Source organism: Salmo salar, chromosome ssa02 (assembly GCF_905237065.1).
Source record: "Salmo salar chromosome ssa02, Ssal_v3.1, whole genome shotgun sequence".
Lineage (NCBI taxonomy): Eukaryota > Metazoa > Chordata > Actinopteri > Salmoniformes > Salmonidae > Salmo > Salmo salar.
Genome location: NC_059443.1, coordinates 12029403 through 12050343, shown reverse-complemented (window position 1 = coordinate 12050343; position 20941 = coordinate 12029403). Strand labels below are relative to the sequence as shown.

The window sequence follows — 20941 nt, the reverse complement described above, 5'->3', positions numbered from 1 at the left end:
GGGTGAGAACCTCCTTCCCTCAGCCAGGGCATTGAAAATGGGTCGTGGATTGGTATTCCAGCATGACAATGACCCAAAACACACGGCCAAGGCAACAAAGGAGTTGCTCAAGAAGAAGCACATTAAGGTCCTGGAGTGGCCTAGCCAGTCTCCAGACCTTAATCCCATAGCAAATCTGTGGAGGGAGCTGAAGGTTTGAGTTGCCAAACGTCAGCCTCGAAACCTTAATGACTTGGAGAAGATCTGCAAAGAGGAGTGGGACAAAATCCCTCCTGAGATGTGTGCAAACCTGGTGGCCAACTACAAGAAACGTCTGACCTCAGTGATTGCCAACAAGGGTTTTGCCACCAAGTACTAAGTCATGTTTTGCAGAGGGGTCAAATACTTATTTCCCTCATTAAAATGCAAATCAATTTATAACATTTTTTACATGCGTTTTTCTGGATTCTTTTGTGTTATTCTGTCTCTCACTGTTCAAATAAACCTACCATTAAAATTATAGACTGATCATTTCTTTGTCAGTGGGCAAACGTACAATATCAGCAGGGGATCAAATACTTTTTTCCTTCACTGTATGTCCAGAACAAACAAATAATTTGCTTTGGGAACATAAAGACACCAATGGCCTTTCGCCTCCACCACCGTGCTCCAACGAGGAACATAAAACTCTAGCTCCTGATATAGGCTGCATCCCCAATGGCACAGTATTCCCTATAGTGCATTACATAGTGAGACAAAAGTAGCACACTATGTAAGGAATAGTGTGCCACTTGGGACGTACAGTAGCCATAGCCTACCCTCTGTGGCTGATAGGGCAAATCTTCAGATTGCATCTATTTGTTGTGAATAAGCCAGAGCCAGGATTTTGTCGTAACCAGTGGTGACAGTGTGAAGCTGCTCAGTTAAATTGGAACTGATAGCATTTTAACTGCTTTGCAGATATGAAACAGACAATCATAATATCAGTCATAATCATCAAATTCCCAGTTTATGCTACAAAATTAATTTCATAAGAGGTTTTAAGGTTCTATTTGACTCAGCATTCCACGGCGTACACTAAGGCATTGTTTGCAGAATAGATTAATGCAGTTCAATGCAAGATTAATATAATTCACCAATACATTTCAGAAAATATTGCTATCAGGTTGTAAATCACAGCTGGTCTGGTACATTGTTTGCTGCTTCCATTCAGGATGCACTGACTTTTTCCCCTCATACCGTTTTTTAGTGGCTATATACAGTTATTTATTTAGCTAACTAGAACTTGAATGACTGTTATCCAGTTAGCTAGTATATCTCGTGTTCACAAATTCACTCTGGTTATCTAGCTACTCCGATTTCAGAACACTCTCGTTTGAGTGTTTCCAGAGCGCAGAATAACTGATGAATTAACGAATGCGCAACACCTGCTGAATATGACCGGTGTCAGTAAACGGTCAGAGTGAGGTGTTCTCTCATTTCTGTCTCTAAGTAGCTAGCTAGCAAGTTAGCCAACTTTAGCCAGTTAGCTTTGGTGCTTGGTTGGGACAAGCATGGATTGGCAAGCAAGCTTAAGAAGGACGAGTAGGCTTCCCCATTGTTTATCAGTGCAATTTTGATGGCCAACTAGCTGAACAAGTTTGAGAGGGTTTATCTAATGTTCGTTACATTTTAGCACATATTGCTCTGGCTAGCATTAGTTGTTGATCTTGTTGATGTGCATAAACAACTAAGGGAGCGAGAGCCTACCTTTTCATGGTTGTTTGATCAATAGAACTGTAAAGTTTCCAAATGTATGAGGACTCCCGTGGTATTTAAAGAAATCCATTCAGGTCTATTTTGTGGCTTTTGGTGAATGTGTTCTAATGATCTAAAGTTGCGTTGTTGCAACTGCCTGTAAACACACAGTCTAGTTCAAAGTGAATGATGACAGACCCTACTGCCTGTAAACACACAGTCTAGTTCAAAGTGAATGATGACAGACCCTACTGCCTGTATACACACAGTCCAGTTCATAGTGAATGATGACAGGCCCTACTGCCTGTAAACACACAGTCCAGTTCATAGTGAATGATGACAGGCCCTACTGCCTGTAAACACACAGTCCAGTTCAAAGTGAATGATGACAGGCCCTACTGCCTGTAAACACACAGTCCAGTTCAAAGTGAATGATGGCAGGGCCTACTGCCTGTAAACACACAGTCCAGTTCAAAGTGAATGATGACAGGCCCTACTGCCTGTAAACACACAGTCCAGTTCAAAGTGAATGATGACAGGCCCTACTGCCTGTAAACACACAGTCCAGTTCAAAGTGAATGATGATAGGCCCTACTGCCTGTAAACACACAGTCCAGTTCAAAGTGAATGATGACAGGCCCTACTGCCTGTAAACACACAGTCCACTTCAAAGTGAATAATGGCAGGTCCTACTGCCTGTAAACACACAGTCCAGTTCAAAGTGAATGAAGACAGGCCCTACTGCCTGTAAACACACAGTCCAGTTCAAAGTGAATGATGACAGGCCCTACTGCCTGTAAACACACAGTCCAGTTCAAAGTGAATGATGGCAGGCCGTGTGGCAAATGGCTTGTTTGCGTAAAGGCCTACTGTAGCTCTGATTGGCTATGGCGCACCGGTCTGTGTAGACTCCGGTCCTGTACGAGAGAGATGTTATAATTCGGTTTTATTTTCTGCAGTGTCTATTAATTGTCCAAACACGAGGCTACTTTCCCACTCTATATTGCTACATAGAATTTTCAAATGCCTTAGTATACGTAATTCCCAAACAGTCTAAGAAATTAAGAAAACGTGAAAATGACCATATGTAAAAATAAATAAAAGTGTGATATGCTTCCTGGGGGTGTATATGAAGAGATTTTAACAAGATGTCATGTTGCTAAAATGCTGTCAGTTCCACTTTATTTTATTTATTTAACCTTTATTTAACTAGGCAAGTCAGTTAAGAACAAATTCTTATTTACAATGACGGCCTACCCCAGCCAAACCCTAACATGGATGACGCTGGGTCAATTCTGCTCCACCCTACGGGACTCCCAATCACGGCCGGATATGGTACAGCCTGGAATTGAACCAGGGTGTCTGTGGTGACAACTCTAGCACTGAGATGCAGTGCCTTAGACCGCTGCGCCACTCGGGAGCCGAAAGGACCTTAATGAGTTCAGCATGGCTGTTTCCCAGCAGGAACCCTGGGCTGCATCCCACATCGCACCCTATTACCTACATACTGCCCTACTTTTGACCAGAGATATAGGGAATAGGGTGCCATTTGCGAAGCGTCCAGAGTGAGAGGTTCACGAGGAAGGCAGTCAATTTACACTAGCCTACATACGTCTAGCCAGGAGAGAGGACACACACGGTCAAAGGCTCAGCACAGCACAGGCTCATAGAGGTGAATTGTAGGATCTCTGTTCGAAGACAGTGTTAAGATAATGACGTGTATGTTGTTAATACAGAAATACATAATTTTTAAAAGTCCAATACAGCCATTTTTTTATCTCAATATAAATCATTTCTATGTAACAATTAAGTACTGGAATTGTTTTCAACTAAAATTGTCAAAAATAAACAAAAATAGCTTCTTAGCAAATAGCAGTTTCTCAAGCAAGAATTTTGCTAGGACTGCCTTGGAGTGGTCTGAGTGGGGAGGGGGAAACTGAAAACAAGCAGTTATGGGCAGAGAGGTTTGGAACTCTCTTTCTTATTGGTCTATTAACTCATTTACCACCTGGTGATGTCAGCAGGCAGGCCACCAAAACAGACTGAAATTGCAGGCAGTCTTTTCAAACAGCTCTTACACTAAAAGGGCATTATCATAATTTTCCCAACTTTACAGTATTATTCCAACCTCAAAGTGTGGAAATATATATAAAACACAAGTAAAATCTAGTTTTTGACTGCACTGGGCCTTTAAGTAAAATAATCACTTACTCTAATAATTCATAATTTGATTTCTTATCCAGGGCATTTCCTCGCATTTCCCTAAAAAATCTCCTGTAACAGAAAACAAAAGATAATAAACAAATTGTGAGTTGTCAAAATGTATATCTAATTATGGAATATTGGACGAGTACATGAATTCACTGTTTATAAGATATCAAATATCAAGTATTTGAAATAGAACTCACCTGATTTCAAGGCAGCCCAATTTAAGTGCAATGTCTTGGTCGACTCGATCAGCTACCTCCAACATGTAGTCACTCTTGACCTGAGAAACATCATCACAGTCATTCTCCATGACAACATGTAGTCACTCTTGACCTGAGAAACATCATCACAGTCATTCTCCATGACAACATGTAGTCACTCTTGACCTGAGAAACATCATCACAGTCATTCTCCATGACAACATGTAGTCACTCTTGACCTGAGAAACATCATCACAGTCATTCTCCATGATAAAGAGAACTCCTAAAGTAGTGACAGGTAGTATAGTGAGCATTGTGAATCTACTGTAAGACAGCAACAGGTAGATGGAAAGAGGTCCTCAGTTACTTGTGGTTGTCATCAGATGCTCAGCAGGTAAAGCAATGCCAGGATAGCCGGTTCGATTCCCTGGACCACCCACGCGTAAGTCGCTTCGGATAAAATCGTCTCCTAAATGGCATAGAGATTCTGTCCACACCTGACAGTCCCAACTCAATCTGAATATGATTATATTATTAATTTGTTCATCTGACTGAGCTGCTCACATGGACTTTAATGAGCCACGAGACTTGAGGCTAACTCAGTTCTCTAAGAGAGAAAACACCAGAGCTTGTATGTAACAGCAGCAGGTGGCCGTCCTATCACCTCTGACCAGAACATCAGCCATCAATGTCTATTCATTTCTAGGTGGTTCTATATGTTGAATCGCTGCCGTTCCTAACACCCAGCAGGGGATGGCTGCCGTTCGTATCACCCAGCAGGGGATGGCTGCCGTTCATATCACCCAGCAGGTGAATCTACCAGATTGTAGCCACACACAGCTTTCAGCTGTTGGACTTTCTGGTGGGTTTCTTCTCTAAGAACCTCTGGCCAGCAGCCCAGACAGCTATATAACGCACTCTCAGTCCCACTGCACCACCCCAGCAGGGCCGTTTCACTGTCTCCAGAAGCTATTTAACAGAGTTTATATAGCCTGCAGCCATTTGAAGTATAGCCAGCTGACGTTGTCACACATTGTCCTCTACCTGTGGTGAAAAAATCATAATACACTATAGTGTATTTCTCTGATAAACACAGAGGGAAGAACTCGGAATGGTTTCTGTCCACACCTGACGGTCCTAACTCAATCTGAATATGGTTTCTGTTCACACCTGATGGTCCTAACTCAATCTGAATATGGTTTCTGTCCACACCTGACGGTCCTAACTCAATCTGAATATGGTTTCTGTCCACACCTGACAGTCCCAACTCAATCTGAATATGGTTTCTGTCCACACCTGACGGTCCCAACTCAATCTGAATATGGTTTCTGTCCACACCTGACAGTCCGAACTCAATCTGAATATGGTTTCTGTCCACACCTGACGGTCCTAACTCAATCTGAATATGGTTTCTGTTCACACCTGACGGTCCTAACTCAATCTGATTATGGTTTCTGTCCACACCTGACAGTCCCAACTCAATCTGAATATGGTTTCTGTCCACACCTGACAGTCCCAACTCAATCTGAATATGGTTTCTGTTCACACCTGACGGTCCTAACTCAATCTGAATATGGTTTCTGTCCACACCTGACAGTCCCAACTCAATCTGAATATGGTTTCTGTCCACACCTGACGGTCCTAACTCAATCTGAATATGGTTTCTGTCCACACCTGACGGTCCCAACTCAATCTGAATATGGTTCTGTCCACACCTGACGGTCCCAACTCAATCTGAATATGGGGACGGTCCCAACTCAATCTGAATATGGTTTCTGTTCACACCTGACGGTCCTAACTCAATCTGATTATGGTTTCTGTCCACACCTGACAGTCCCAACTCAATCTGAATATGGTTTCTGTCCACACCTGACAGTCCCAACTCAATCTGAATATGGTTTCTGTTCACACCTGACGGTCCTAACTCAATCTGAATATGGTTTCTGTCCACACCTGACAGTCCCAACTCAATCTGAATATGGTTTCTGTCCACACCTGACGGTCCTAACTCAATCTGAATATGGTTTCTGTCCACACCTGACGGTCCCAACTCAATCTGAATATGGTTCTGTCCACACCTGACGGTCCCAACTCAATCTGAATATGGGGACGGTCCCAACTCAATCTGAATATGGTTTCTGTCCACACCTGACGGTCCTAACTCAATCTGAATATGGGGACGGTCCCAACTCAATCTGAATATGGTTTCTGTCCACACCTGACGGTCCCAACTCAATCTGAATATGGTTTCTGTCCACACCTGACAGTCCCAACTCAATCTGAATATGGTTTCTGTCCACACCTGACAGTCCTAACTCAATCTGAATATGGTTTCTGTCCACACCTGACGGTCCTAACTCAATCTGAATATGGTTTCTGTCCACACCTGACAGTCCCAACTCAATCTGATTATGGTTTCTGTCCACACCTGACAGTCCCAACTCAATCTGAATATGGTTTCTGTCCACACCTGACAGTCCCAATTCAATCTGAATGGTTTCTGTCCACACCTGACAGTCCCAACTCAATCTGAATATGGTTTCTGTCCACACCTGACGGTCCTAACTCAATCTGAATATGGTTTCTGTCCACACCTGACAGTCCTAACTCAATCTGAATATGGTTTCTGTCCACACCTGACGGTCCCAACTCAATCTGAATATGGTTTCTGTCCACACCTGACGGTCCCAACTTAATCTGAATATGGTTTCTTTCCTCACCTGATGGTAGAAGTAGTTCAGTGTAGGTTTGTCTTCTGAAAAATGGTTCAAGAATCCTTTTGGCAAGTAGCGTATCCGTAGCTCATACCTGTGGAGAAAGAAATGCCATATGGTTAGCTCGATGCTAAAGAGGACGAAGAAACAACTCAGAAACAAGGTTCCAAAGGAACACATTGATACAGAAGAGTTAGGACAGAGCAAATGCTGTTTTGATATCTAACAACCTCTGTGTGTTATTATACAGCGCTGTGAATGTGTAAGCTGTATGGTACAAGCCAGCACGTTGTCATTATTCTGTACTTTCCCAGAGGATCCTTTCATATGGAACTGATCAAAGAGATCAGTGAGACTGAGTCTGCTTCCCAAATGGCACCCTATTACCTACATAGTGCACTACGTTTGACCAGAACCTTATGGGCCCTGGGCAAAAGTAGTGCCCTATATAGGCATAGGCATCATCGAGACATCATCATCATCTTTGGCAGGGAGAGACCTCCATGATCATTCCTGGAATAACTATAACATCCAGCCACAGCCTTCTGATCAACCTACAAGGTGAAATAAACTACTGAACAGCTTGAAATAGCTGCTTGTTCAAACTCTGTTCTAAGCCTGTTCCTTCTAATTACAAAGTCTTTGACTAGAGAAAACCTTTCCCGGCTCTGTCATATCAGATCAGATGGTCTTTGAATGCAGTTCTGGTGTTTTCTACTCAGCTGTGATCTACACCAGAGAAAGATAATAGAACAGCAGCCAGTGGAAGGTACATGACTCAGTACATTGTGATTCTATGTGTAAAAGGCAAGTCATTCATTTGATGTCTGTATGAATGGCTTGAGGACAGTGTCATGGGTATTGAATGAGTATTTTAGAGTGTCTGCTGGTCTGTCAACACTTCCATTGAACCAGTGTTCTAGAATGTTTCTTCGATGAACATGCTATTGACACGACAGTGAGATCCAATGTTCAAGATAAATTTCTCTTCAACAATAAGGTAAATTAGGATCATTTTCTCCTAATGTATCAATCGCTTGCATTTATTGTGCAAACTACGCACCATTCACCAGCTCAACAACGGAGACACAGAAAGACAAGCAGTAACACACTCCATGGCATGAAAGCATTGAGACGAGGTCAACCCCACACACCCACACACACACACACACACACACACACACACACACACACACACACACACACACACACACACACACACACACACACACACACACACACACACACACACACACACACACACACACACACACATCCATTATCCATTCTTCCTTTCAATAGCCTTGTACAGCCTGGTGAGGAATGCAAGGCTAATGAGACACATAGCATGTGGTCTGACACTGGATGTGTCCCAAATGGTCACCCTTTAAAGGGAACATGGAACCATTTGGGATGCAAGCATTGAAATGCTCTAAAAAACAGAAATGTAACAAATGGACACTGCAATAGGTCTACTTCCTGTGTTAAATCACTACAGCATCTGAATGGTGTTTCATTTTTGCTATTACTGACGATACAGGGCTTATTCTATCGCCAGAAGGAATTAAGGCTGAATAAAGAGACTATTTCATAATGAATGAGCAGCACAGTCACTGAGTATCCCCTGAGCTAACTTCACCAGAGAACCACTAACAATAGCACGCAGTCAATTCATGTCCTCTGTATTATTTAGCTCCATTACTTCTGCACTGATGCCTGACTGAGATGAGGTGGGGACAGACAGAATGAGCTCTGCTGTGGTGGTTGTGGTCTACAGTATAAAGCATGCATTATCTCACTGTGTTCAATGGTAGGTCCTACCGTCCTATGCAAATACAATGCTGCTTAGGAACAGAACAGGTTGTTCTGCGAGGTAGAACGTATTGTATCATTGAGTATTCTTAGAACATTCACTTAGAACAGTTACGTTCCATCTTGATTTGTGAGCATCACAGTTGGGATTCATATATAATTCTGAGAAGGACAGGTGGCCAGGGTTTAAACTGAGTCATGAAACGCCTGCTGTCATGTTTTTATTCTTTGGGAACATCTAACTAGGCCTGTTACATTATTCAAATGTATTCTTCCAGCTGGACACATTTCAGAATTGAAGAGACACATGCGCACACACGCACACATGCGCACACGCACACACACACACAAAGTTATAATAAGGTGAGTGAGAAGCAACCTGCCCAGAGAACAGTAGTATCTGTTAGAGGAAGGCTGGATAAAGTTCTAAAACACATCCTTTACCTCCCAAACATGTCAACACACTGCCCTGTCTGGCCATGAAGGAAGCAGAGGTGAGGGGGGGTACAGTGTGGAATATCACCCAAATAAAAGCTGTCTAGACATTGCTCTGCTATCTCTGATATGGCATTTCTCTCTCCATATCTTCCACTCAGTCAGGAGTAGAAGGGAATCACATAAACAGATAGTTCAGTCCTCTCTAATTACTATCCTCCTCAACACTTTCTCAGTTGACTTTGTCAGTGAATCTCTCATTGTAGTCTAATTTCCCTTCCAACAACAGTGATGAGACAGGAGGAAACATGTATATTAGCCTATAAAGGCCTAATTACATTGGAACGCCATATGGAGGGTTTTCAGCCTGCTTCAGAGGAAGCATGATTTATGCAGGCAGATGGGAAGGAAATTCAAGGCCACTCGGCCTAATTAACAGCATGGCAACAATTGATTTTCGGTTCCGTTGCAACTCTGCCCAATTCCCCCATCCGTGGGTTTACATTTGAAAATACAAGGCACATAAAATCCTGATTTCATCCCTGTACTACATTGATCAAATAACCAAGCGCCTTGCAACGACATTGACTGCACACATCTCCCTAGTAACAAGGGCACTTCGTTCCATGACATATTTTAGCCCCTTGGCTTTGCCACTGGTCTGAATCCATTAAAAGAACCAAATTCGTTCCCATATTTTCTCTTCCAAAAAACGGGCCAAGGAAATCTGCCATTTTAGCTAGTGAGCACTAGTTAGACAGTTTAAACACGGTCATGCGTTTCAAGTGGCAAGGCTGTAGCCCGGATGTCTTACTCACATAATTGAGTTATGAATTAAGTTACGCAAAGCTCATAAGGTAGTGTACATGCACTTATAATGCATTATGACGATGGTATTCATAGGAAGTGTTTGAATATTTATATTAAAGCAGAATTACATGGAGCGAATATGCATAAAGGCGGCAGCGTAAAGGCTTTTAAGGTGACAGAGCAGTGTAAATATGGCTTTATACAGTATTTCAACGTGCCTATGTAGCCTGCTCCCAGATCAGTTTGTGCTGTCTTGCCAATGCAACAATGACAATAGGAGTTGGTCAAACAGCACATACGGACAGAACTGGGACCAGGGATCAGCAGTGTAAATATAGCTTCATACAGTATGTCTCTGTCCTAGTTCTTACCTCCACTCGTCCTGAGGGTGGAGCAGCTCGTACCTCTCCCTGACGCGGGACACCCCCATGTCGGGGTGCAGCCAGTGGATGTTCCCTGAGCGCAGGTGGCTGAGACGCAGGCCCAGACAGGAAACACACTTCACCTTGTGGATGTCTGCTATCTTCTGGATGATACCCTGTCAGATTACACATGTGTAGACACACACTTAGGCTATAGAGTCACTCTGAAATGAATTTCAGTCAATGTCAATGGACAGACGTGTAGACAGTATACACACTGAGGTTAGAGGAGGAATCACTCAGAGATGAGATTCAATCAACAACACGTCAGTCATAATCCTAAAAAGATCAGTGTGGCTGTGTTCCAAATGGCACCCTATTCCCTTTGCGGACGAAGAGTTTGATTGACAGTAATTGACAGTAATGAATTGTCCTACAGATTGTAGTTTGTGATTCAGAGGGCAGGAGATATAGATACATGAATAGCAGTCATAGTGACATATTGGTAGTGTGACAGACAGCAGTGGGGAGGGCCTTCCTTGGCCCATCCATCCCTGTAGTCCAGGGGTGACATGATGACTTCAGGAGAACCATCTATTCACCCATCCATCCCTGTAGTCCAGGGGTGACATGATGACTTCAGGAGAACCATCTATTCACCCATCCATCCCTGTAGTCCAGGGGTGACTTGAGGACTCCAGGGGAACCATCTATCTATGACAGTAGATAGAATAAAAAGAAAAGCTTGGCAGAGTTACACTGAATGATAGATCGTCCTCTCTCTCTCTTCCAGGAAGAGATTGTCATTGCGTGCAGAAGCAAGGGAAGGGGCGCAGGGCGGGTTAAATAATCCATCATTGAAATGCCACTGTGGGGCTTATGACACAATCTGAGAAGTGACACCCCCGCTTGGTTAAAATGATTAACGAGAAGACCTCCCCATCTCTTTCAGGGATGACATGTTCCATTACATCCCTCAACATCGTCTGACATCACTACTTCAGGTATTGAAGTTAGAGGCCATTGAACCATAGAAGCAGTCTACTTTGAAATGAAGCGCTTTGCCATTACAAGAGCCAGACACCTAAAAACTAGAAAAAAACGCAATAGCACTGTTTGTCCATTTTGAGACGCCATAGCAAGTATACACTTCATCAAAATAGTAAGAATTAATCTAAGATAACTCAATAAATCTGTCATTCATTTTGACGTTTATGCGGAGGAGATCTTGGTTGCACAATTTTACATCTAACTAAGATGTTTTGTGCAGTATTTCTCAAAATAAAAATTGTATGAAAGCGGGTCATCTCTCGTTGAATGACAACAAAGACTTTATTGAAGAACGCCTACTGTTGACCAATCACCGATGAAGAGGCCTAGACTTCAGCTACTGACTTCGGCTTGCCTCAAGAAAGATGTTGTGTGCCTGAACAGCCGGAAAAACCCTTACTGAAGTCCAAAACAAACTAAAACGGCACAAAATGTCATCATAATATATGCACTAACTCTTCTTAATTGTTTTCGCTGGAAACCATTTGGAAGCCTTAAGCAGGCCGGCACCCGTGTCCCACTGGGCCATGGCTCCGGCGGACTTTCTCTCACCTGGGGCCAAAGCCAGGCCACTGGTACTTTTCAACTTGCATTTACATAACATTGGCAAACTGTGGACTTCACCTTCTCACAAAGCACCTTCTCACAACTCCTCAACGTCAGCCCTAGCTATAGAAACACAATTGCCCTAATATACCATAAGGGTGTATAGACTAGTGTAACACTGACGTTACAGTTGAAAAGCAGCAATAGTGCACTACTTTTGACCAGCGACTATAGGGCTGTATAGGGAACAGGGAGCCATTTGGGACACTCAGAATGTTGATAGGTAACTGTCTGTCTATCTAGCAGGCAGAGGTGTTTTGTTTTTTGTTTTATTTATTTATTTAACCTTTATTTAACCAGGTAGGCTAGTTGAGAACAAGTTCTAATTTACAACTGCGACCTGGCCAAGATAAAGCAGAACAGTGCGACAGAAACAACAACACAGAGTTACACATGAAATAAACAAGCGTATAGTCAATAACACAATAGAAAAAAAAGAAAGTCTATATACAGTGTGTGAAAATGGCATTGAGGAGGTATGGCAATAAATAGGCCATAGTAGCAAAGTAATTACAATTTAGCAGATTAACACTGGAGTGATAGATGAGCAGATGATGATGAGCAGATGATGGTGCGTAAGTAGTGATACTGGTGTGCAAAAGGGCAGCAAAGTAAATAAAAACAATATGGGGATGAGGTAGGTAGATTGGGTGGGCTATTTACAGATGGACTATGTATAGCTGCAGCGATCGGTTAGCTGCTCAGATAGCTGATGTTTAAAGTTAGTGAGGGAAATATAAAAGTCTCCAGCTTCAGCGATTTTTGCAATTCGTTCCAGTCACTGGCAGCAGAGAACTGGAAGGAAAGGCAACCAAAGGAGGTGTTGGCTTTGGGGATGACCAGTGAGATATACCTGCTGGAGCGCGTGCTACGGGTGGGTGTTGTTATCGTGACCAGTGAGCTGAGATAAGGCGGAGCTTTACCTAGCATAGACTTATAGATGACTTGGAGACAGTGGGTCTGGCGACGAATATGTAGCGTGGGCGTATAGCCAACTAGAGCATACAGGTCGCAGTGGTGGGTGGTATAAGGCGCTTTGGTAACAAAATGGATGCCACTGTGATAGACTGCATCCAATTTGCTGAGTAGAGTATTGGAAGCTATTTTGTAGATGACATCGCCGAAGTCGAGGATCGGTAGGATAGTCAGTTTTACTAGGGTAAGTTTGGCGGCGTGAGTGAAGGAGGCTTTGTTTGCGAAATAGAAAGACGATTCTAGATTTGATTTTGGATTGGAGATGTTTGATATGAGTCTGGAAGGAGAGTTTACAGTCTAGCCAGACACCTAGGTATTTGTAGTTGTCCACGTATTCTAGGTCAGAACCGTCCCGAGTAGTGATGCTAGTCGGGCGGGCAGGTGCGGGCGGCGAACGGTTGAAAAGCATGCATTTGGTTTTTCTAGCGTTTAAGAGCAGTTGGAGGCCACAGAAGAAGTGTTGTATGGCATTGAAGCTCATTTGGAGGTTAGTTAACACAGTGTCCAAAGAAGGGCCAGATGTATACAGAATGGTGTCGTCTGCATAGAGGTGGATCAGGGAATCACCCGCAGCAAGAGAAACATCGTTGATATATACAGAGAAAAGAGTCGGCCCGAGAATTGAACCCTGTGCTACCCCCATAGAGACTGCCAGAGGTCCGGACAACAGGCCCTCTGATTTTACACACTGAACTCTCTGCAAAGTAGTTGGTGAACCAGGCGAGGCAGTCATTTGAGAAACCAAGGCTATTGAGTCTGCCGATAAGAATACGGTGATTGACAGAGTCGAAAGCCTTGGCCAGGTCGATGAAGACAGCTGCACAGTACTGTCTTTTATCGATGGCGGTTATGATATCGTTTAGTACCTTGAGCGTGGCTGAGGTGCACCCATGACCAGCTCGGAAACCGGATTGCACAGCGGAGAAGGTACGGTGGGATTCGAAATGGTCAGTGATCTGTTTATTAACTTATCTTTCAAAGACTTTAGAGAGGCAGGGCAGGATGGAAATAGGTCTGTAACAGTTTGGGTCTTGAGTGTCACCCCCTTTGAAGAGAGGGATGTCCGCGGCAGCTTTCCAATCTTTAGGGATCTCGAACTAAACGAAAGAGAGGTTGAACAGACTGGTAATAGGGGTTGCAACAATGGAGGTGGATAATTTTAGAAAGAGAGGGTCCAGATCATTTAGCCCAGCTGATTTGTACGGGTCCAGGTTTTGCAGCTCTTTCAGAACATCTGCGATCTGGATTTGGGTGAAGGAGAAGCTGGGGAGGCTCGGGAAAGTAGCTACGAGGGGTGCGGAGCTGTTGGCCGGGGTTGGGGTAGACAGGAGGAAAGCATGGCCAGCCGTAGAGAAATGCTTATTGAAATCTTCGATTATCATGGATTTATCCTCCCAGTGCAGTGGGCAGCTGGGAGGAGGTGCTCTTGTTCTCCATGGACTTTACAGTGTCCCAAAACCTTTTGGAGTTAGAGCTACAGGATGCAAATTTTTGTTTGAAAAAGCTAGCCTTTGCTTTCCTGACTGACTGCATGTATTGGTTCCTGACTTCCCTGAACAGTTGCATATCGCGGGGACTATTCGATGCTATTGCAGTCCGCCACAGGATGTTTTTGTGCTGGTCAAGGGCAGTCAGGTCTGGAGTGAACCAAGGGCTATATCTGTTCTTAGTTCTACATTTTTTGAAAGGGGCATGCTTATTTAAGATGGTGAGGAAATTACTTTTAAAGAATGACCAGGCATCCTCGACTGACGGGATGAGGTCAATATCCTTCCAGGATACCTGGGCCAGGTCGATTAGAAAGGCCTGCTCGCAGAAGTGTTTTAGGGAGCGTTTGACAGTGATGAGGGGGGAGCGTTTGACAGTGATGTGGGGTGGTCGTTTGACCGCAGACCCATAGCGGATGCAGGCAATTAGGCAGTGATCGCTGAGATCCTGGTTGAAAACAGCAGAGATGTATTTGGAGGGCAAGTTGGTCAGGATAATATCTATGAGGGTGCCCATGTTTACGAATTTAGGGTTGTACCTGGTGGTTTCCTTGATAATTTGAGTTTGAGGGCATCTAGCTTAGATTGCAGGACTGCTGCGGTGTTAAGCATATCCCAGTTTAGGTCACATAACAGAACGAACTCTGAAGATAGATGGGGGGCAATCAATTCACATATGGTGTCCAGGGCACAGCTGGGAGCTGAGGGGGGTCTATAACAGGCGGCAACAGTAAGAGATTTAAGAGATAAATTTTTAAAATTAGAAGTTCAAACTGTTTGGGCATAGACCTGGAAAGTATGACAGAACTTTGCAAGCTATCTCTGCAGTAGATTGCAACTCCTCCCGCTTTGGCAGTTCTATCTTGACGGAAAATGTTGTAGTTGGGTATGGAAATCTCAGAATTTTTGGTGGCCTTCCTAAGCCAGGATTCAGACACGGCAAGGACATCAGGGTTGGCGGAGTGTGCTAAAGCAGTGAGTAAAACAAACTTAGGGAGAAGGCTTCTGATGTTAACATGCGTTGTAGAATAGATTCAGGGCATAATGTCTGTCTAGTAGGTAGAGTAGATGGGTAACTGTCTGTCTAGTAGGTAGAGTAGATGGGTAACTGCCTGTCTAGTAGGTAGAGTAGATGGGAAACTGTCTGTCTAGTAGGTAGAGTAGATGGTTAACTGTCTGCCTAGTAGGTAGAGTAGATGGTTAACTGTCTGTCTAGTAGGTAGAGTAGATGGGTAACTGTCTGTCTAGTAGGTAGAGTAGATGGTTAACTGTCTGCCTAGTAGGTAGAGTAGATGGTTAACTGTCTGTCTAGTAGGTAGAGTAGATGGGTAACTATCTGTCTAGTAGGTAGAGTAGATGGGTAACTGTCTGTCTAGTAGGTAGAGTAGATGGGAAACTGTCTGTCTAGTAGGTAGAGTAGATGGGTAACTGTCTGTCTAGTAGGTAGAGTAGATGGTTAACTGTCTGCCTAGTAGGTAGAGTAGATGGTTAACTGTCTGTCTAGTAGGTAGAGTAGATGGTTAACTGTCTGTCTAGTAGGTAGAGTAGATGGGTAACTGTCTGTCTAGTAGGTAGAGTAGATGGGTAACTGTCTGTCTAGTAGGTAGAGTAGATGGTTAACTGTCTGTTCGTCTGTCTAGTAGGTAGAGTAGATGGGTAACTGTCTGTCTAGTAGGTAGAGTAGATGGGTAATTGTCTGTCTAGTAGGTAGAGAAGATGGGAAACTATCTGTCTAGTAGGTAGAGCAGATGGGTAACTGTCTGTCTAGTAGGTAGAGTAGATGGTTAACTGTCTGTCTGTCTGTCTGTCTGTCTGTCTGTCTGTCTGTCTGTCTGTCTGTCTGTCTGTCTGTCTGTCTGTCTGTCTGTCTGTCTGTCTGTCTAGTAGGTAGAGTAGAGAGGTAACTGTCTGTCTGTTTGTCTAATATGTAGAGTAGATGGGTAACTGTCTGTCTGTCTAGATGGTAGAGTAGATGGGTAACTGTCTGTCTGTCTGTCTAGTTGGTAGAGTAGATGGGTAACTGTCTGTCTAGTAGGTAGAGTAGATGGTTAACTATCTGTCTAGTAGGTAGAGTAGATGGGTAACTGTCTGTCTGTCTAGTAAGTAGAGTAGATGGGTAACTGTCTGTCTAGTTGGTAGAGTAGATGGGTAACTGTCTGTCTAGTAGGTAGAGTAGATGGGTAACTGTCTGTCTGTCTGTCTGTCTAGTAGGTAGAGTAGATGGGTAAATGTCTGTCTAGTTGGTAGAGTAGATGGGTAACTGTCTGTCTGTCTGTCTAGTAGGTAGAGTAGATGGGTAACTGTCTGTCTGTCTGTCTGTCTGTCTGTCTGTCTGTCTGTCTGTCTGTCTGTCTGTCTGTCTAGTAAGTAGAGTAGATGGGTAACTGTCTGTCTAGTTGGTAGAGTAGATGGGTAACTGTCTGTCTGTCTGTCTGTCTGTCTGTCTGTCTGTCTGTCTGTCTGTCTGTCTGTCTGTCTGTCTGTCTCTCTGTCTGTCTGTCTGTCTGTCTGTCTGTCTGTCTGTCTGTCTGTCTGTCATTCTGTCTGTCTGTCTGTCTGTCTGTCTGTCTGTCTGTCTGTCTGTCTGTCTGTCTGTCTGTCTGTCTAGTAGGTAGAGTAGATGGGTAACTGTCTGTCTAGTTGGTAGAGTAGATGGGTAACTGTCTGTCTGTCTGTCTAGTAAGTAGAGTAGATGGGTAACTGTCTGTCTAGTTGGTAGAGTAGATGGGTAACTGTCTGTCTAGTTGGTAGAGTAGATGGGTAACTGTCTGTCTGTCTGTCTGTCTGTCTGTCTGTCTAGTAGGTAGAGTAGATGGGTAACTGTCTGTCTAGTAGGTAGAGTAGATGGGTAACTGTCTGTCTAGTAGGTAGAGTAGATGGGTAACTGTCTGTCTAGTAGGTAGAGTTGATGGGTAACTGTCTGTCTGTCTGTCTGTCTAGTAAGTAGAGTAGATGGGTAACTGTCTGTCTAGTAGGTAGAGTAGATGGGTAACTGTCTGTCTAGTTGGTAAAACTACAAATACATACCTCTGTATTCCCCATAGCAGTACTATTGTCTTGAACAGTCATATTACAGACTGTAATCTCGGGAACCCAAATGATTTGCTGAACGCTCACCTCCGGCCTACTGTACGGATGATAGGGAGAGACTATACAGACAGTAACTTAAAGAAGCATAGTTGCTGGAAATGTGGTAAACTGTGTTTAACCCAATCAGCTGCTCAGCTCACCCTGACGTCAGTGGCATCTCCGTGGCGGATGTGGCTGGCCCAGGTGGATGGTTCACTGTTGCTCTCCAAGTAGTGGTGGATCTTGAGCACGCGGTCCATTGTCCCCGGCTTCGACACCCCACCGCCCAACCCAGCATGGTGGTTCAGGTTGGGGTCCAGGTACGCTGACGCCATGCTTCCTTTGGTGGGGGCTAGCTGTCTGTCATATTCTGAAGGTAGGGAGACAGAGGGGAGAGAGGAGGGATGTAAAGAGAGATATCAAGAGGGAGGGAGGGCTTCTGGTGAATTCACACTAGACGACTGTGTAACTTTCTCACCATTATAACTTAATCTGTAACAGTAACAAAAGTGGACTGGAGAGAATAGAACAGACAAACGGATGGCTGGACAGACTGACAGATAACAGTGAGGTCTGCAGGCTGAAGTGGTCTGAGCTGGGCTTGCTACAGTAGGCTGGCCAGACAGCTGGGTGGCTTTGGACAGTGAGCAGGGAGCAGCGCTGTCAGAAGCACTGCCAGCATTACAACAACCCTCCTCATGAACCACAAACTGGGGCCATTATATATAAGCTGTTTGGATTGTGGCAGAAACGGTCAGGGGTGAAATTTGGTGTGTGTGTGTCTGGGGTGTGTGTGTGTGTGTGTGTGTGTGTGTGTGTGTGTGTGTGTGTGTGTGTGTGTGTGTGTGTGTGTGTGTGTGTGTGTGTGTGTGTGTGTGTGTGTGGTAATAGGTACAGCCAAGACAGTACCGCTTTGCTTGTTAAAACATGGCTTTTCTAGTGTTTTGGAAAGACTGACCCAGAGCTACTCAGTGACATTCCTCAGCCTTCCTGACTGTATCTGCTGTTGGCAACATCACTAGAATAGAGCACCACAGGAAAACCTGCCCTTACTCAACACCAAAAACACACACATTCTCAGATGTCTACCTCCTCAATGTTACTTTCTGGTAACCCAGACAGAACACATGTATGAAGACAGAGGTAAATATCCTAACTCTTGACAATCAGTTAGACAACATTGAAGCAATGGAGATTAGTACAAACACAACTGGTTCATTTGAGCCCACAACTGGACAACTTCCTTTCAGAGTTGTTCTTTAATAAACTCCTGTCAAACTCAATTCAAACACTACTATTCTGATCTAACACTAGCACAGCAACAACAGTCCAATCAGTCACTCCTCCTACCTTTACTGATGAAGGGCCAGCAGGTACACTCCACTGTAGAGTTCCGTAGTGACAACATTAGTGCTATAGCAACAGCACACTAGGTTACACAGTACAGTATGTCAACTAGGTTACACAGTACAGTATGTCCACTAGGTTACACAGTACAGTATGTCCACTAGGTTACACAGTACAGTATGTCCACTAGGTTACACAGTACAGTATGTCCACTAGGTTACACAGTACAGTATGTCAACTAGGTTACACAGTAGAGTATGTCCACTAGGTTACACAGTACAGTATGTCCACTAGGTTACTCAGTACAGTATGTCCACTAAGTTACACAGTACAGTATGTCCACTAGGTTACACAGTACAGTATGTCCACTAAGTTACACAGTACAGTATGTCCACTAAGTTACACAGTACAGTATGTCCACTAGGTTACACAGTCGAGCATTCCCACACATTCCTCTCTCTCTTTCCCACACACACACATGCGAAGTGAACAACACATTCACGTCTTTCCTGTCCAGTCACGTCACATCCTGGTTATCACAATGCGTCCTGTCTGCTCAGGAGCCACAGTGAGTCATCACTCCTGTCTCCTCACACGGCACAGAGCTCTTCCTGGCTGAGAAGAGGAGAAGCCTGTGCTGTGATCAACATGTCACTGCTGTTTCATGGTAGAGCTCTTCCTGGACTGAGCTGAGGGGGGCGAGGCCAGAGTCCTCTCTGCAACACAACATAGTTCCTCTCTCTTCCTGACTGATAATGACAGCACAGAGCAGTCAGCCAGTCAGCCAGGCTGCAGTCAGCCAGGCTGCAGTCAACCAGTCAGTAGTCAGCACTCAGCCAGGCTGCAATTAGTCAGCCAGTCAGTAGTCAGCCAGTCAGTCAGTAGTCAGCAGAGCAGGCACAAGGACAGTGATGAGGGGGGAAGTATAGCCTAGCCTATCTGCTGACTCTGCTAGTTCTTTACGGATTGACCTACAGTCACCTCTAACTGAGACACTCTCTCTCTCTCACACACACACACACACACACACACACACACACACACACACACACACACACACACACACACACACACACACACACACACACACACACACACACACACACACACACACACACACACACACTGCAGGGTTAGTTACAGCGGCAGGTCAGCACAGAGAGGAAAGTAGGTGATTATCTGACGGAAAAACCAAGAACCCTTTCATAGAAGACAAAGTTATACCTGCCGGGAAACGTTTATGAGATTAGCCGACTTGACAAAATGCCTCATCATACTGACAAAGCTCCTTGAGTGAACCTACTGTATGGAAGAATGATAAATGACTTCATGTCAAACATCGTTAAGGCTTAGTTGTTATTGTGACTAATTGAGTCAACATAGTGCTACCCTAAGGTAAACTATTGAAGTAAACACACATAACCTAATCAAACAGCCCTTAAATAGCCCTACTAAATAAACCTTCTGTCAACATTATCAGGAACTTTCTAGCATGTCTGTCTACTGACTGCCTCAGTCAATTCCCCTACTATTGTTTCTGAAAGACCTTTACCAGGTTAGGCTAATCATTATAGGACACAGACTGACACACACATCCCTTGTAGTGACTGAGAGGCTGGAGGGCCAGCAGACTAGGAGATGAGAGATGGTTAACAGGGGTGATACAGGAAAGGACAGAGACTTAATGTTGCTCCCACAGACTCCCCAAATAACACTCATTTGATTGTAAGACTGACATATATGTCTCAATTACTGTACATCAACTTGATACAACTCACTCTGGGTTATCCCATTAATAATATCAGCCTAATAATAACAGGCTGCTAATAGGATAATAGGATAATAATAGCCTAGTTGTTATCCCTCAGGGTAAAACATGCCAACATTGTTTCCTCGTTATTTCAACTCAATCCAAAAAATAGATGTTGATTTGATGTTGACATCAGGTCATTGCCGTGGGATGTTTAGTTATCAAATTAATTCTTCATTTCCTTGTAGTATGGACAAAGCTTGGTATATAAGCTTGGATAATATAGTTAATAGAGTAGCCCACTATCTGTCTAGCTCGTGAGAGTATTGACCTCATTACTCTAGGTGTACTGTAGTCTCATCCTAAAGAGATTGTGTAACAGTGTCTCGGTGGCTCGGAG

At 44.0% G+C, this 20941-nt stretch overlaps 1 protein-coding gene across 10 annotated transcripts in view; it reads right to left on the bottom strand.

Moving 5' to 3' along the window:
* Positions 1 to 20941, bottom strand: part of LOC106593695 (focal adhesion kinase 1) — a 143041-nt gene that overhangs the window by 77714 nt on the left and 44386 nt on the right. For 8 of the 10 annotated variants that reach the window (XM_045697707.1, XM_045697715.1, XM_045697711.1 and 5 more), the window contains 5 exons: positions 17606 to 17814; positions 10267 to 10433; positions 6845 to 6932; positions 4125 to 4204; positions 3928 to 3990 (listed from right to left, as the gene is read on the bottom strand). In XM_045697707.1, the coding sequence (XP_045553663.1) occupies positions 3928 to 3990; positions 4125 to 4204; positions 6845 to 6932; positions 10267 to 10433; positions 17606 to 17779 (572 nt within the window). In that variant the 5' untranslated portion in view covers positions 17780 to 17814. Of the gene's footprint in view, positions 1 to 3927; positions 3991 to 4124; positions 4205 to 6844; positions 6933 to 10262; positions 10434 to 17605; positions 17815 to 18794; positions 19423 to 20941 lie in introns of those variants that run through there. The other 2 variants (XM_045697702.1, XM_045697744.1) reach the window with 2 other exon arrangements.